The sequence below is a fragment of the Vipera ursinii genome (assembly GCF_947247035.1).
Source record: "Vipera ursinii genome assembly, chromosome: 1".
In the NCBI taxonomy this organism is placed as follows: Eukaryota; Metazoa; Chordata; class Lepidosauria; order Squamata; family Viperidae; genus Vipera; species Vipera ursinii.
Genome location: NC_139512.1, coordinates 223,387,585 through 223,405,826, shown reverse-complemented (window position 1 = coordinate 223,405,826; position 18,242 = coordinate 223,387,585). Strand labels below are relative to the sequence as shown.

The following is an 18,242-nucleotide window of genomic DNA, read 5'->3' as shown; positions in this document are numbered from 1 at the left end:
TATGGTAACCGTTTCTGATTGCAGTCATGGCAAACTAACTCTGGAACTACACCTAGTGGCCTTCTCTGAATATTGCCCTACCAGAAGGCCACTGCATTTTATGGTCTAATTCCAATGAAATCACAATTGATCTAAGTCTGAAAATTGATCGTTTTCTTTTTTTTTTTTTACATATGGCATGCCAATTTAGCCCCTATAATATTCATAGGATTGTGGAAAGTATAAAAACAACATTGAAAGCGTCTTAAGCCTGCATTCAGAACACTTAAATTTACATTCACTTACATTTATATAGCTACACTGGTATACCTCTGACCTGAGCATTTTTTTTTCTTTTTATGGTGCCCTTGAGTCATGTTGACTCCTGGTAATTGCACAGACTAATCTCTGCAGTTTTCTTTGCAAGGTTTTGGAAGTGGTTTGCCATTGCCTGCTTCCTAGAGCTGAAACAGAATATGACTATCCCATGGTCACTCAGCTGGCTTTGTGCCTAAGGCGGGACTAGAACTCATGATCTAGCCTGATAGATATCAGTTTCCATCCTGATACCTTAACCACTACATCCAACTGGCTCTCTTTTGTGAGCTGAGCACACACACACACACACACACACACACACACACACACACACACGCTAGATGTTTACAACCCCATCCAGCAGAAAAGAAGGCAAAAAGGATCCATGTGTGACTTACACACATTGTACAATGTCAGAATTCTCTGAATTAAAGTATGTCTGATCCCAGTATTTCTTACGTTTCTTACATGTCTACCAAAAGTGAAAAAGGAACCTTCAGATAGTTTACATTTTTAACATATGTTTGACATACTGTACTCTATTTTTGTGAATAATTCAAGATGGCATACATATTTACTATTCCTTCCTTCTCCTATTTTCTCTAAAACAACAACCCTAATGTGAATTATTCATTGTCAGTTCTACAGGCTTCAAGTCAAGAATGAATAATGGCAGAATCACCTTAGTTTCTTCGATAGCAAACTGCACCACATGTTTAAATCCCAAAGAAAGTTCGTAGATGACCAAGAAATTATATCTATACGTGCACATAAACTGACAAATTACTTTGTCCAGAAAGGTGTGTACACTTTAGAGATATTTTCCCCAAGTCCCTTTTATTTGTTTTTGTTTTGTTTTGAATGGGAACATAGAGCAAGACAAAAAGACAAGTAAAGGACAGATCATTATAATGAGAGTACTTATTGTTAAAGGGGCTGCTGGATTGCTTTTGTGCTGTATATTCATTACATTCCCAAAACATTTCAAATACAAGTAGTCCTCGACTTACAATCCCTTGTTTAGCAGCCAAAGTTACAACAGGACTGTAACATGTGACTTACGATTCATCCTCACATGTACGACTGTCACAGCATCCTCCGGGTCAGATGATTCGGGCAACTGGCATGTATTTACGATGGTTGTAGCATCCCAGGGTCACCCAATCACCATTTGCAATCTTGCCAGTCAGTTTCCAATGAGCAAAATCGATTGGGGAACCTGTGATTCAATTAATAACTGCAGTGGTTCATTTAACAACCACAACAAAAAAAGGTCATCAAATCAGTCTGGATTCACTTAACAACTGCCTTGGTTTGCAACAGAAATTCTGGTCCCAGTTCTAGTCATAAGTGAAGGACTACCTGCAGTACCTCTCTGTCAAGTGAAGCTAAAGGTAAAAGAAAAGAAAAATTACGGACTGTGAACCCCTTTGGTTTGATCCAGTGCAGCTTTTTTGTTTTTGAGCTACATTTTAATTCTGAAGTGTACAGATGAATGACTTAGACTGTATTAAGGAAAAGAGAGATAGAAATTTTCAGAAGGTGTATGTGAGGAAGAGGCAAGTGGAGGTTAACTTATCAGGGATGGATGAATTTATATGTGGTTTATTGTCTGCTCATCTTTGCATTGCATCCCATCAATCAACAGCTGTTTTTAGAGTATGTTTAGCACAATCCTAAACAGAGACACCTAGAAATAAATTCCACTGAATTCCAAGGGAACTTCATAAATTCCACTGAATTCCAAGGGAACTTCATGCAAGCATCAGAGTTCTGAGAAGAGACACAATGCCGAAAAGAAAAGGTTCTGGGTTAGCTGATTCTGACATTGGAGACAGGCAGGCAATAAGCCACCAATGAACTCATCCATACCTGATGACAGTTTTGATGGAATAGTATGTAGAACATCACAAGTCCCATCTCTTTCTCCATAGCACCAGATAACTCCGGAATCTTATCAGCATAATGGCGATTGTTGCTGCTGCTGCTGAAGAGAATATAAAGCACGTTAATCTTTAACCACTTGAGCGCAAAATGCTGCCTGTCCTAATAAGGATGATTGATTTGATGCGTGGTCTGACTCTCAGCTGAAAGGGCACTCCATATTGATCAGTGACATTTAAATGTGTGCTAATGTTAAAGATGAGAAAGTTTGAAAACAGATCATTACATTTCATCCCCTGAATCATAAACATGAAAGTATTTTATACAGTAAATGTAAAAAAAAAAGGGAAATCTGTTTCTTTTTCAAATATGGCAGATAATATTTTCTGGTCATTTTTGCAGATTGTTTCAATTAGCTACTCTTTAGCAGAAGTAACTTCATAGTAATTAATATCTCCTAACGTTATCCAGGCTACTAAGAGATGGGAAGTAATCCTGCCAGCGTCATAAAATCCAGATGATAATCTTTCTTCCAACATTTGAATGCTTCCCCCCACACTCTTAATAAGTGGAATTCTCTGTGACAACGGTCATTCACATTCTCCTGCATAATGTCTGCCCATTTCAGTATGACAGAGGAATCTGGTTTTTTACCTTTCACTTTTTTTAAAATTACATTTATATCCCGCCCTTCTTCGAAGACTCAGGGCGGCTTACAAGCTTAGCAGTAGCCTTCATTCTATGTATATGCCTGCTTGTTAGGGCTTTCCCGAAGTTCTGAAAATGTCTGCAATTTCTACATCAAATGGTTACAGCTGCAAGACATTTCTTGTTCAAGCCCGTTTCCTGATTGTGCTTTAAACACTACACCCCTCACCCATGCCTTTACTTTTCTTATTCCAAGGTAAGGTTTATGTTTAAGATAATGATCGTGCCTCCATTCATCAAAAGGTGACTCAGTTATGTGCAATAGATTGTAGTTATGAGATGGTGGATTTACATCTCCCACAACCTCTTTCTGTGTTTCATATATTCAATCATTGTGTAAACCTGAGACGATTGCTAACAAATTAATGGCTCTGAATCTAGAATAAGCAGTTGTCTTCAATAAATCAGGGCTTATCTTCTGCATCTCCTAACGTGTACCCAGATCGTACTTTATCCATTCTGCAATACTTGTCATTTATACATCATGCACAAAAATGGCCTGTACTTGTCAAGAAGAGCTGTTGTTATAGCTTGGGAATGGAAAGGAGGAGGAGGAGGAGGAAGAGGAGGAGGAGGAGGAGGAGGAGGAGGAAGATACACCTCAGAAAAATAGGATAGTAGGCAGATTTATGATCACAACCCTCTGCCCTTATATTCTGGACAATTCTCACTAAATTAAATTCAACATACTCCTCAATAAATGTGCTCAGCACTACACTGCAAACGGCTACAAACAGGATTAAAACATAATATTTTGTTTTAGGTTTCCAATTGTGTGCAGGAATTATCTCTATACAAATTGCAGCTGTTCAACGAGGCTGTTTATGGGAACATCAGTTGGAGTAGGTCACAGTCCCATCCATTCTCCTTGGCATAGAATTCAACCTCACCCTTCATACTGTGCAATAGATTCAGCATTATATTTAAAAAGTTGGCAACCATTACTGCAATGTTTTAGTGGCCTAAACATTATTAGACAAGCCTGTGGAAAAAAAATTACCTTAATACATGAAGAGGTTTTTTAAAAGAATAATAATTGATTACAGTTTATTAAAATTGTCTCTTTATATCCCCTAGCAACAGGCTCTTTCCCAGGGCATGATGCTCTGCATTTTTTTTTTGCAAGTCTCAGAGGGCTTGCTAGGTAATCAAACAATAAAAGGAGGTCTTGAACAGCTATGAAAGGAAACCATGTGTTTAGATAAAATCTGGGGTAGGTATAACTATTAATAAATGTTCAAAAAATCAATATAAGAACAATGATAACATTTTATGAAAGGTTTCATTTACAGTTTTTCTAAAACAAAAATCCCATTGAAGTGCAAAATAAAATCAAAAGCTAATGTATCTAACGCTCCATGATTTTCTATAGTTGGTTATCTCCATGCTCAGTTCAAAGTTATTAGTACTGTAGATTCTATTTATTTACTGCTCTTCCCTTTTAAAAAAATTAGGTTTTTGTTCATGTTGGGACCAGCCTTTGCAGTCTGCATATCTGATCAAATTCATCATATGAAACAGCAGAGACAAGGAAATTGCTACATGGCACAGGGCCCGGTTACTTGATGGACCGCCTGACTTCCATTGTATCTGCCCAGCCAGTTTTATCCTGCAAGTTGTTGCATTCTGAGCTCCATCACTTAAGCCAATGTTTCCCAACTTCAGTAACTTTAAGATGTATGGACGTCAACTCTCAGAATTCCCCAGTCAGCATGTTAACAGTTGGGAAACACTGAATTACACAGTGCTATTTTGGGGGGACTCTGAAAATGTTTGTTTTCTCTGCCATCTCTCTTTTCTATTGTTTGGTGATTTTTTTTCCTGCTGGTCCTTGTTTTAAATGTTTTGGTAATTTGTAAACCATTGTTAAGTTGGGTAGCATATAAATTTAAATTATTACTATTGTTGGTCATACAGTCAGCCAGATATTTAGACTTGGCTTTTTATCCACCTATCGAGTCCTTTCCAAGCACTTGGAGGAGGCAGATGTTGTTGTCCAAGCTGATTTTTACAATTAACTGATGCTGATTTTTGTCTATGCCGATGGTATTCAAGTGATGCTCCAGATGTTTTAGGATTGCACCCAAGGTACCTATTACTATTGATACTTCCTTTGCTTTTTTTGCCACAGTCATTCCGTTAATATGGTTGATTGCACAGTCAACCAAGTTTTTAGACTGGCTTTTGTTATTATCATTGGAAGATAAGGTGCGTAGTTAGTTTGCTGCTTCTTTTTCCCCCTAGCAGACCCCACAAAAGTGTCTTTTGAGGAGAGTTGTTACTGGTAGGAAATAGGTTGACTGATACTTACATGGAAATACTTCCCTGTCCTATTTTAGAATAGTCACCAAAAAAACCCCATCTATTCCAATGATGTCTCATGGGATCTAAAATATTTTTATTTATTTATTTATTTATTTATTTATTTATTTATTTATTTATTTATTTATTTATTTGTTTGTTTGTTTTTATAAACCGCCCTTCTCCCGAGGGACTCGGGGCGGTGTACAGAGTAAGGTAGGCAAACATAATGAACAGTACTGAAAAACAATAAACAAAACAAAACAAACTGGGACCCCAATTAGAGCTATCAGGCCAGGCCGGACTGCTGGAATAGGTGAGTCTTCAAGTCGCGCCGGAAGGTGCGGAGGTCAGGGGCCATCCGGATTTCAGTTGGTAAGCAGTTCCAAAGGGCTGGCGCACCCACTGAGAATGCCCTCCCCCTGGGGGCCACCAGCCGACATTCCTTGAGCGGTGGCACCCTGAGGAGGCCCTCTCTGTGGGAGCGCACAGGGCGGTGGGGTGTTGACATTGGCAGAAGGTGCTCCCGTAGGTAGTCCGGACCCATGCCATGTATTGCTTGAGAGTGGAGAGGACTGATTTAAATCCAACATCCAAGAAGAAATACAAATGCAGATTTAAGCTTTTGTTAACAAGTTATAACATTGATTAATACTTGCTAAAAGTCTGTGAAAACATATTGATCATAGTGAGATGCCTGTGATTTAGCCTTTTTAGCTGGGAAGCTGTTCAGTGTATTCACTTGTCTTGAAGCAGGTGATTATTATATAATGAATGTCTATTTCATAAGGAAATCAAATTAATTCTTCTCATCACTGTTACAGTGAACTTTATTAAAGCTAATTAATACATAACAGAGAACTCAGTGTCTTCCATCAAGGATTTAAAACATCTGATTGTTATCTACCTATAATCATTATGGCAGAAAGAAGCTCAGATTTGTTTCAGTGGGTATCATTGCTAATGGAATTTAGGATTTAGGATTTATTAAATTTATATGCCGCCCTTCTCCCTAAGGACTCAGGGTGGCTCACAACAATAAAAATTAAGAGACATAAAACACAAAAATTAAAAAAGAATTAAACAATGAATATAAGAAATACAGGACAATTTACACAATAAAAACCAAATTAAAAACCATGGTCAGTCCAGGCCCGCTTGTTGGAACAACCATGTCTTCAGGTCACGGCGGAAGGATCGAAGGTCAGGGGCTGTCCACAGGTCTGGAGGAAGTTCATTCCAGAGGGTCGGCGTTCCCACAGAGAAGGCTCTCCCCCAGGGGGTCGCCAGCCGGCATTGCCTGGCCGACGGAACCCTGAGGAGGCCGACTCTGTGGGAGCGAACTGGGCGATGGGAGGTTGACATTGGCAGCAGGTGGTCTTGCAAGTACCCTGGGCCTAAGCCATGTAGGGCTTTAAAGGTAATTACCAGCACCTTGAATTGCACCCGGAGGGCAACCAGAAGCCAATGCAGCTCGCGCAGGAGTGGTGTAACATGGGAGTATAGAGATACTCCCATAAGCACCTGCACGGCCACAGTTTGCACCAGCTGAAGCCTCTGGGTGTAGTTCAAGGGCAGCCCCATGTAGAGACCATTGCAGTAATCCAGGCGAGAAGTGACAAGGGCGTGGGTGACCGTGCATAGGGAATCTCAGTCCAAAAAGGGGCGCAACTGGCGCACCAGGTGAACCTGTGCAAAGGCCCCCTGGTCACAATGGTTAGATGGTGTTCCAGGTTAAGCCGTGAATCCAGGAGGACACCCAAGTTGCGGGCCCTTTCTGAGTGGGGCAAGAGTTCTCCCCCCATCAAAAGAGATGGAACATGTTGGACAATGTGAGATGCCGGTATCCACAGCCACTCAGTCTTGGAGGGGTTCAGCCTGAGCCTGTTCCTTCCCATCCAGACATGCACCACCTCCAGGCACTGGGACATCACGTCAAGGACATCACTGGGTGGGCTCGGGGTAGAGATAAACAACTGGGTATCATCCGCATATTGGAGATACCTCACCCCAAAGCCATGGATGATGTCACCCAGCGGCTTCATATAGATGTTAAACAGGAGGGGGCAGTGAACCGACCCCTAAGGTACTCCACAGGAAAGGGGCCTCGAGGTAGATCTCTGCCCCCCTGCCACTACAAACTGCAAATGGGGTAGGAGGAGAACCACCGTAAAACAGTGCCTCCCACTCCCAACCCCTTGAGCTGTCGCACCAGGATACCATGGTCGATGGTATCAAAAGCAGCTGAGAGGTCAAGTAAGACCAGGACAGAGGAGCAACTCCTGTCCCGGGCCCGCCAGAGATCATCTACCAGTGTGACCAATGCTGTTTCCGTGCTGTAACCGGGTCTGAAACTGGACTGGTACGGGTCCAGATAGTCCACTTCATCCAGGAAATGTGGAAGCTGACATGCCACAACACTCTCAACAACCTTCGCTACAAAGCAAAGGTTGGAGACAGGACGATAGTTATTTAATGAGGCTGGGTCCAGAGCAGGCTTCTTTAGGAGGGGCCTCACCACTGCCTCTTTTAAGGCGGAGGGGAAGACACCCTCTGTCAATGAAGCATTGACAACTGCCTGGAGCCAGCCCCCTGTCACCTCCCCAGCAGCCAAAACTAGCCAGGAGGGACATGGGTCCAATAAACAGGTTGTAGTGCTCAGTCTATGCATAATCCTGTCCACATCATCCAAAGACACAGGGTCAAACCCCAAATGGTAAAACCAAGACCTGCCCTCTCCACCCCACCGGACTCTGCCCAGTCAGAGTCCAAACCAGTCCAGATCTGAGTGATTTTGTCCTGCAGATACTGTACAAATTCCTCAGCCCTACCTTGCAAGGGGTCATCCCTTGGTTGCTGTTTAAGCAGTGAGCAGGTCACTCTAAACAAGGTGGCTGGGTGGACACAATGAGAGCAGAAAAGTAAACAAGCTTTGCCATTTCCATCGCCACTAGGTAAGATTTAAGATAAGTTCTTAGCTGTGTTCAATCCGATTTTGATCTGCTGGACCTCCAACAGCTCTCTAGGCGTCTTTTCTGGTGCTTCATCTCTTGGAGTCCCTCGGTAAACCAAGGGGACACCTGGGATCTGCGATGGGTCAGAGGCCGCAAAGGCACAACTCAATCCAAGGCCCCAGCAACCGCCCTCTCCCAGGCCGCCACCAGGGCCTCGGCAGAGTCGTGGGCAAGGGAAGCAGGAAATGTCCCAAGCTCCATCTGGAACCTCTCAGGGTCCATCAGGCACTTGGGGTGGAACCACCTAGTCAGTTCTGCCTCCCAGTGGCGGGGGATGGTGTACTGAAAGTCTAGCCAGAGAAGGAAATGATCGGACCATGACAGGGGTTGGATGGTTAAATCTCCCCTACCATTAATCCACTGCCCAGAGATAAAAACCAGGTCAGGTGTGTGCCCTCTGTTATGAGTCAGGTCCTGAATTATTTGAGTCAGGTCCATGGCCATCATGGAGGACATGAACTCCCAAGCCAACCCAGATGCCTCACCCATGGAAGGCAGATTGAAGTCCCCCAGAACTATGAGCCTGGGGAACTCAATCGCCAACCCGGACAAGACATCAAGAAGCTTGGGCAGGGCCGCTGACACGCAGCTGGGAGACAGGTACATAATCAATAGGCCCAACTGAACTCCAGGACCCCACTTCAAAAGGAGACTCACACCTGCCTATCTGAGGGATAGTGGCCACTTGCAGACAAAGACTTTCCCTAATAATAACTGCCACCCCCCTGCCCCTGCCCTGGGCCTGTGGCTGGTGAAGCACCCGGAAGCCTGGTGGGCATAATTCCGAGAGGGGGACAACCCCCTCTTGGACCAACCAGGTCTCCGTGATGCAGGTCAGGTCCGCGTTCTCCTCCTCATTGAGATCGTGTATGAGGGGAGCCTTGTTCACCATGGACCTGGTGTTGAAATAAACCAGCCTAAGCCCAGGGTCCTGCAATCCTATGCCCCTGGGGGAGTAAGAAGAGCAATGAGGGTGGGAACAGGCAACTGCTTGAAGACAGTGGTGGTCCGTTCCCCGATTACAATACAGCCCTCTGCTCCCACACTCTCTGCCCCTCCCAATCACCATCAAAATAGGAAGACCCTCCTCACTCAGAGCTGAGTCCACCCCCAAATCCCTACTCCCCCCCGTGACCATCCAATGGTCTGGACTGCTGTCCGGGTCGAACTCCCCCAAGTTCATTCTGGATCCCTTGGGCCTCCCCCCTCCCGGATCCCCTTAAAATTTTATTTAAAAATCTCAGTAAAAAACCCCTCAAACTCCTCTTTGCAGCATGCCATCTCTCAGGGTCCCACAACCTGTCATCAAGAAAGATCTTCTGCAAAACAGATGGACGCTCCTGTGAGAGGGGGGAATCTTGCAGCGAGTAAAGTTCTTTTAAGGTATACGCTGGCATATAAGAGAGACGGTAATGGTAACATCGGGCAATGGAGGGTGCCAGTAGATGGAATCGATGAAAAGTTGAAAAGTTCAGAAAAGTTCAGTCGTCCGGTGGCAGGTCCCAAAGCCACCATCATGATGATAATGGAATAATCAATGGTGGCGACAGCAGAAGCCATAATTAGGTAGAGATGACAAGTCCAGAAGAGGGGGAGGAGGCAGCCCGATGAGAATGACGATGGACCCAAAACAATGGGTTCAGGCACAATGACAGGGACAGCTGCGACCTCCGCGGCGGCAAGAAGAAGGAACAGCAGCAGTGGCAGACCCCACCACCACAACCACAGCGCCACCAGGTCCACTGCGCTCACAGAGCCAACTCGCTGAGTGGCAGAGAGGGGGGGGGAAACATGATATCGAAGCCCCCTTCCCCCCTGCCATAACCCAGATCTCACAATAAAGCAAACAAGCATGAGCAGAGCCCAAATTCCGACTCAAGTTCACTTGGGGTCCAGCTCTGCTCGGCACAACAAAGGCTCGGCAAAACAAAGAAACAGTCAGGTCGGCCCCGCCTAGCCGCCAGCATCCTCTCACCGAAGTGTTAGATGGTTGGCTTCTCCTCCTCCATCCTCCATCATTATGAACTGCATCCAGATGGGGGAAGGCACTAACACTCCGACCAAACAGGGGCCAAACGATAGCAAAAAAGCCCCATAGCCACCCAGCAAAGCCGAAAACTGTTCCATGCTAAAAGCTCAAGACCAGCAGACAGCCATCTTGGACATGAGCAGAGGTAATGAATGCTTGGTGGGAAGTGTTGTGCATTTGTGTACAAAAATACAATACATTAATCTAAAATAATTTAGAATATTTTATTAATCTGTGGATCACTTTCAACTATCCTATCCAGTTGCATTTTAAATCAGTAGAATTGGAGATTGAGGATACGGAGTAGAGCTAGGGCCTTATGAGGTGATGAGAGAGATCAAGAGGAATCAAGCCAGATCATTAGCCATGTCACCTTTCTGGAGCACCCTCTGGATCTTTCCCTGTCACCTCTGTTGGAGTGGGTATTTTTTCTGATAGGGGTTCCCATTGCTATGACAGATTGCTGCTCTTCCTGCATGATTGGGCAATTGTTACTTGGCAATGGAAGAGCAAGAGACGAGATAAGTTGCTAGCAAGAGGCTGATTTTATCATTTCCCATATTAGCCAATTGGAAGAAGTCCTGGCTGGATCAAGGGGAAAGGCAAGCCCATTGGTGAACTTCTTGCATTGATGGTTTGTACAGTAGAAGGTGGTGATTTTGTGGGAGGAGTCCAAGTCATCCAGGAGGTAGAACGATAGAAGAGAGCAGAAGCTTAATTCTCTTTCATGTAAAGTTCTGCCGACTTAATGGATATGAATGAATGAATGAATGAATGAATGAAAGAATGAATGATATGTACGTACACATGTACATACATACGTATCATAAAGGAGTTTTTGGCACAACATGGAAGTGACTTGTCACTATCTCCATGTGGGATTTTTTTTAAATGTACAATATTAAAAGTACAATAATGTATAATATTAAAATATATATTAAAGATGTATCTGGGTAGACAGAAAAAGGAGTGCAATTTTAAATTCATCCCTGATTAGTACTAAGACAACTAATTTTACCCTGATGTTTGCCTGGATTATGTTATTGGCAATAATAAACATTTCAGATATAAAGTTGTTTATTCTAATAAAACATTTTATGGATGTTATAGAAAATGGATTAAGCTAAGGCTAATTTCATGGCAGCTGTGATAGGTAGTACAAATAACCTTAAGGAACAGGAGGAAAAGCTGCAACCAAAGCAATGGTCAGAAAAATGAAATCTGAGTCCAGGACAGAAATGTAATATTAGAAGCATTTCCAACATGACCTGCCCACGGAAGCCGGGAGGAAGTGCATTCAGACTTTCTAGTTTCTGTTACTATAAGCTTACATTAAAAATAGTATTAGCATTGCATATGGTAACTGGCAAGATTATTGTAGGAAAAAATTGGAAAAGCAATAAAATACCTACAGTGGGTTAATAAATTAACAGAACTTGCCAAAATGGCTAAGCTGACTAGTTTGGTCTGGGGAAAAACAATAAAGACTTTTTAAAAGTACTAGAAATCTTATATGAACTTTTTGTTGAAAGAAGAAAAAAGGAATTGATGATTTTGAGACAAAGAGGTTGCAGAAAAGATTAATGTGATAATTACCTGATAGAAAGAAGGTGGAAGGCATAATTGTACACTTTTGCTTTTGCTTATTTCTTCCTTTTTTCCTGTTTCTTATTTTCTATCTTTGCTTTTGTTTGTTCTGTATATTTTTATTACATTGAAAAATTTGTATTTATAGTATTAGCATTTATAACTCTAGTTTCCTAGCCTGGTGTACTTTGAAGGACTGACAGTAGCAGAAATGCTTCCATTCAGAACAAAATTATACAACCACCCTTTGCTAATTGCTCCTGCTTCAGTCACCAATCCTATTTCCTATACTGTTCAAGAGGGTCACCACACCTTGAGGAATAGCTTGGTGGATACCATGGAGTTTGCAAATGTAGGATAATTGACAAACTTCAGGGAGTTTACTTGCTAAAATAGAAGTGTTGTGTTTTAATGAAAAGCCATTGTAGACTGAGGGGGCTAACCAGGCTATGTTCGATGTTTGCTTCGGAGCAAATAGCATTCAGTAGAGTGGGATAATTATTTTTAATTAAATACACATACTACATCCTTATTGTAAACACTAGACCACGGGTGTCAAACTTGGAACGTCACGTGATGTGTCACGATGTATCGCGACCTTTTTTCCATTGCCAGCAATGGGCTGGGTGCGGTTTGGGCATGATACATCAGGCCCATGGGCTGGCAGTTTGACAAACCTGCACTAGAAAGACAATACATTGAGATTTATTTTTCAGGGCAAATTAAAAACATCTGTTACAGGAGTCTCTTTAAAAAAAACTGACATGATCCTCTATGGCAAACTCCATTCGATAGATAGATAGATAGATAGATAGATAGATAGATAGATAGATAGATAGATAGATAGATAGATAGATAGATAGATACAGTGCTTTTTTTGTAAAAGAAAAAGGTGCCGGAACTCACACATGTCATACAACCTGCCTTGCCTACCATACAAGGTTCCGTCCAAAAAAGGTGCCGGAACTCCGTACTGAGCGTTCTGTGACAAAAAAGCCCTGGATAGATAGATAGATAGATAGATAGATAGATAGATAGATAGATAGATAGATAGATAGATAGATAGATAGATAGATAGATAGATAGACAGACAGACAGACAGACAGACAGACAGACAGACAGACAGACAGACAGACGACAGACAGACAGACAGACATTGAATGCATCCCAGAGTATATTATTGAAATTCATATATAAGAAGTATAGGTTTTGGTTATTAGCATATAGGAAAAATATGCTAATAACTTAAAGAAATATTTATTAAGAAAAAGAGTTTTTAATTAAATGATTTATATTGAACTTTTTTTTCTGCAATATTTTTTTCAGTCTGACTTTTTTTTGCACTACTTTTTTCTGTACTACTCTTAGGCAATATAAATCTTGCTTCTGCCATAAACTGCTTAATGACATTGGATAGATTTCAGAGAATTTCATTCAATCAATGTCATTTAAATGAAATTCAATGAAACTCAAATTTATTTTTCTTTCCCAAACTTTGCCATATAAATGTTCTATAATGTCCACCTTAGTTAGATCCTGTTGCCTATTTACTAGCATGAATTACACAGAATGATTTTATGGAGGCAACTTGTGGAACTCTTTATATTGTATACCAGGCAAATATACCATAAATAACATGTTTATATTTCTTTATATCAAAGTTCTGTACTTTGCTTTGCTCTGCTCTGCTCTGCTGTGCTTTTCTCTGCTCTGCTTTGAACACCATTCCATATCACTTGCCCAATACATAACACCCCTCCCCTCTTAGATCAGACAATATTGCAACACAATTTAGACTTAATACAATTATCCAGATTCATTATCAAAATAATCCTAATAATAATAATAATAGAAAATAAACCCAAGGTTAACTTACAGCGTCTGAATGTATAGGCTTCATTGACAGCACACTAGGCAGTTAACATCATAACTCCCAGTTCTGTAGTACAGTGGCAAGTTGCAATACAACAACACACTAAAATAAAAGTAATAAAAAAACCATATAGGTTACAATGTTATTAAACAACGTCTGAATGAATAGGCTTCATGGATAGCACACTTAGACCGTTAAAACATAGCACTAGTTTCTGTGGTATAGTGGTAAACAGCAATACAACAATATTACACCTCTTTATTTTACAACGTAATCAGCAAGATATGAAGGAGGCTTGTGTGCTCTAGTGGAACGTCTTGGAGTTCCAATCACTTTGTGGTCTACCAGCTTACCCAGTGGGCTGGATAGACCCATGTCCCTTGTTGCTCCTGAGTCAAGGGGATTAGATGCTCTCTGGCTGGCCTCTCCAGGTTGGCCCACCCCAGATTCAGACTGATCAACAGAGTAGGCACAGCGGTTACTGAAATCTGGTTGGCTTGCTCCTTCAGGGGATCCATGTTGCATACCTGGACTCCCCACTTCTCCATCTGGTTCCTCATTGGTTATGAAGGAAAAGTCCTGAGAGTCCAAGTGAGGACTATCTTGGCCACAAGTTTGAGGACCTTGGGAGGGACTTATGATGCAGTCCTCACTTAGTGGTCATTCTGGAAACCATTTTCTGAGCTGATCAATGTGGCATCTGACAACTCGCCAACCCTCCAGCCCCACTTCATAAGATAGGGGCCCAGATGCTTTGGTAATTTTACCAGGAAACCATAGATTCCCATGACCTGGCTCATTTGCAGCTCCCTAGGGGGTTTTGGCTGAGAGGCTTCTGCTGCCACTCTATCTGGATGCAACCTGTCCAGTTTAGTGATCAATCGCCTCCCCCAACGTAGTTCTGCAAGACTTTTGCCTGTAGCAATGCAGGGCATAGAATGCTGGCAGAGTAGAAAATCTGCCAATCTGTGATGCCAGTCACCTGTTACAATGTGCTTGAGTGATTCCTTCATTGTCCTCACCATGTGTTCAGTTTGACCATTAGAAGTCAGATGAAAGGGCGCAGACGTTGCATGTCTGATTTAATTTAATTTAATAATATTTCTATACCGCCCTTCTCCCTGAGGACTCAGGGCGGTTCACAGGGCAAAAGTAGAATACAAAATACAAACATTAAAAAGAAATTAAATAATTGCCCAAGTTTAAAACAATTACTATTCAATTATAAAACCCCAAAGATAAAATTAAGAATACAAAAAATAAAAACCCCACCAATCCCCATCAGGCTAGGCCGGCTTGTACAAACAATGATGAGATTTGCTCTAAGGAAGGCCTGAAATTCAGCAGCAGTGAATTGGGCCCCATTGTCTGAAACTACGACATCTGGCAACCCATGTGTTGCAAAGAGTTTTCTCAGCACCTGGATGGTCCTAGCAGTAGTCATGTTAGGGACTGGAATTACTTCCAGCCATTTGGAATGGCTGTCCACCACTATGAGAAAGAGCTGTCCCTGAAAGGGTCCAGCGTAGTCTATGTGAATTCTAGACTAGGGAGTGTGCGTTTCCTCCCACCTGTGAACTGGAGCCTGTGGCATTTCAGGCCTAGATTGCTGGCATGTATAACAACCATGGACTTGTGCCTCAATGTCCTTGTCAAGGCCAGGCCACCAAAGGAAGCTTCTAGCTAAAGCTTTCATTCTGACAATGCTTGGATGGCCTTCATGTAATGATTGTAAGACCATGTCTCTTAGGGAAGAGGGAATTATGACTCTGTTTCCCCATAAAATGCACCCTTTGTGGGCAGAAAGCTCATGTCTTCTGACAAAATAATTCTGAAATTCAGAACCTGGGCTTTTATCCAACCACCCCGTTTATACTCATGAAAGTACTCTACTAAGTGTTCTATCTGTAGCTGTTTCAGCAGCAATGTCCCCAGCATGGCAGGGAAATTCAGGCAGGTCCTGTATGGACAGAATTCTGGCAGCAGGAGCTGGATCTGGTTCCATTTGTGGCAGTGGTAGTCTACTGAGGCCATTAGCATGGCCCATTTCTTTGCCCGGTTTGTGAATCAATTTAAAATTGTATGCAGAAAGAAAAATAGACCATCTCAACATTCTTGGGGACAGTATGTGGGGGGTTTGTTTGTCTGTTGTGAAAAGTCCCAACAGTGGCTTGTGGTCTGTAAAGACCGTGAAGTCCCTACCATATAAATAGTCATGGATTTTTTTAATTCCAGCAACGATGGCTAGGGCCTCTTTGTCAATCTGAGCATAGTTGCGCTCAGCAGAGGACAACGTCCTTGAGTAGAATGCTATAGGAACTTATGTTCCATTCTTTTCTAAGTGACTTAAAACTGCCCCCACCCCATAGGGAGATGCATCACATGCAAGACATACTGGTTTAGACTCTTTCTAATGAGTTACAGTGGACTTTTTAAGTCCTAGAAACTTTTTCCATGTAAATTAGTCCATTTCCATGGAGCTTTCTTATCTAAAAGCCTGTGCAAAGGCTCTGCTAATGCTGCCTTACGAGGTAGAAAGGTGTGTTAGAAGTTAAGGAGACCGAAGAATGCTTGTAGCTCTCCTTTGGATTTGGGCCTAGGAACCATTTTAATGGCCTTCACTTTAGATTCAGCAGGGTGAATGCCATTAGCATCAATTCTGAATCCCAAGAATTCTTTTGAAGGAACCCCAATACTACACTTGCTCTTTTTTTAATTTGAGGCCTGCTTCACGAAACCTCTGTAAAACAGCTCTGAGCCTGCTGGCTAATACTTCTGGGTACTCCCCAGCAATAAGAACATCATCAAAATAAGGGCAAACTCCCTGAATGCCCTTAAGTGTGCGTTCCATTATTCCCTGGAAAATGCCTGGGGCAACACTGACTCCAAACTATAAGCATTTTACTTTGAAAGCCCCCCTGTGAGTCATGATCGTCTGAGCTGCAGCTGTTGCCTCATTAACTGGCAATTGCTAATAGGCCTGTGCTAAATCAAGTTTATCAAAAATAGTACCCCCTTACAAGGAGGCTAAAATGTGGTTGACCACTGGGACCGGGTAAGCATGTTGCTTGAGGGCTTTATTTAGAGTGCATTTATAGTCAGCACAAATGCGAATTTCCCGTTGGCTTTAAGTGGTGTGACTATAGGAGTTTCCCACTCCCCACCATCAACAGGCTGTAAAACGCCCTGTTCTACAAGCTTATCGATTTCTGAATCAATTTTATGTTTTAAGGCAAAGGGGACCCTACGAGGCATAACCCTGATTGGAACTATGTTGGGATCTAGCTTAAATGAGATAGGCAGGCCTGTGTATGTTCCTAGGGCCTGTGTATGTTCCTAGGACTGAATCAAAAACATCTGCATAGTCCTCGCATACTGATGTGAGGTCTGCAGTTTGTGTCCGGTTTATACCAGTAATCTGAATACCTAAGGCATCAAACCAATCGAGTCCAATGAGACTCGTTTTATGGCCCCCTACTACTATGACATCCAGGTACCCAAAAAAACCCTTAAATTTTACCGTCAAAGTGGCTTCTCTTTAACTTGAGCATTTTGAAAGTCAGTTAGGATTATGTCTGAGGGCCTTAGTTTGGCCCATTTGTTACTGTGCCTACACACAAAGTTAAAAGTGTCTTGAGAAATAATTGAGACTGCAGAGCCAGAGTCCAATTCCATCTTACATGGAACTCCTTGTAGCTCTACCAAGAGTCTGAGTTTAAATTTGAGGGGGCGTCGGGTCCCGATGTGGCACATGCTTCTATGGCTTCTTGAAAGCCCCACAATAACCAGACCCTGGGCCCCAGTACCTCTCCTAGTCAGTTCTTCCGACTGGTGTTTGGGTGGCCAGTCTCTCTGGCGGGCTCTGTAAACCACTGCGATGTAGCCTGCCCTTCCACAAGCTCTGCACGTGGCTGATCGGAATCTGCAATCGGTGCAAAAATGGTTGCCCCCGCACCCTTTAAATCTAGGTAACAGAACTGCCTCGTAAGTGTTCTCTCGCTGCTGGCTGTTGTGGTGTTGCACGTTGGGTTGCTTTTGGAGTCTGTTGATTTCAGGCTCTTCTTCCTCGGAAGATTCTTTGGTGCATTTGGCTTCCTCATGATGGACTGTTTCTTCATGCTTTGTTGTTTTGGCGGGCTGTACTGTTTGAACTGCACCCCTGGCAGCTTCATCAGCCATTACTTCGTCTTGTGCTTCTGAAAACGTCAAGTTTGGTCTGGCAAAGAATCTCTGCTGAAGCGTTTGGTCCCGTAGGCCGCAGACGAGCCGGTCTCATAATCACTTTTCTAAGTTTGAAATTTGCAAAGGTGTGTGGCCTTCCTCAGGCCCACTATGAATTCTGAAGCTGATTCGCCGGGTTGCTGCACTCTCTGGCCGAACTTGAACTGCCAAGCCATTTCAAACATCTTGGGCTGGAAATGTCTGGTTAGCTTCTTTTTGAGGTCTGCGTAGGAGACCCCTTCTATCGGTGTTGGAGCGAAAAGTTCTTGGCCAAATCAAAGGTTGCTGGGCCACACAGGCAGAGTAGCGTTGCGGCTTTCAGTCCTTC

The 18,242-nt window shown here is 42.8% G+C and overlaps 1 protein-coding gene across 2 annotated transcripts in view; it reads right to left on the bottom strand.

The window, feature by feature from the left end:
- The window catches only part of SH3YL1 (SH3 and SYLF domain containing 1), a 98,556-nt gene that overhangs the window by 25,164 nt on the left and 55,150 nt on the right, over nucleotides 1-18,242 (bottom strand). The window contains exon 10 of one of the 2 annotated variants that reach the window (XM_083348174.1): nucleotides 13,697-13,795. The exons of the other annotated variant lie outside the window; for it this stretch is intronic. Coding sequence (XP_083204300.1) covers nucleotides 13,731-13,795 — 65 coding nt within the window. The 3' untranslated portion in view covers nucleotides 13,697-13,730. Of the gene's footprint in view, nucleotides 1-13,696; nucleotides 13,796-18,242 lie in introns of those variants that run through there. 2 annotated transcript variants of the gene reach the window in all.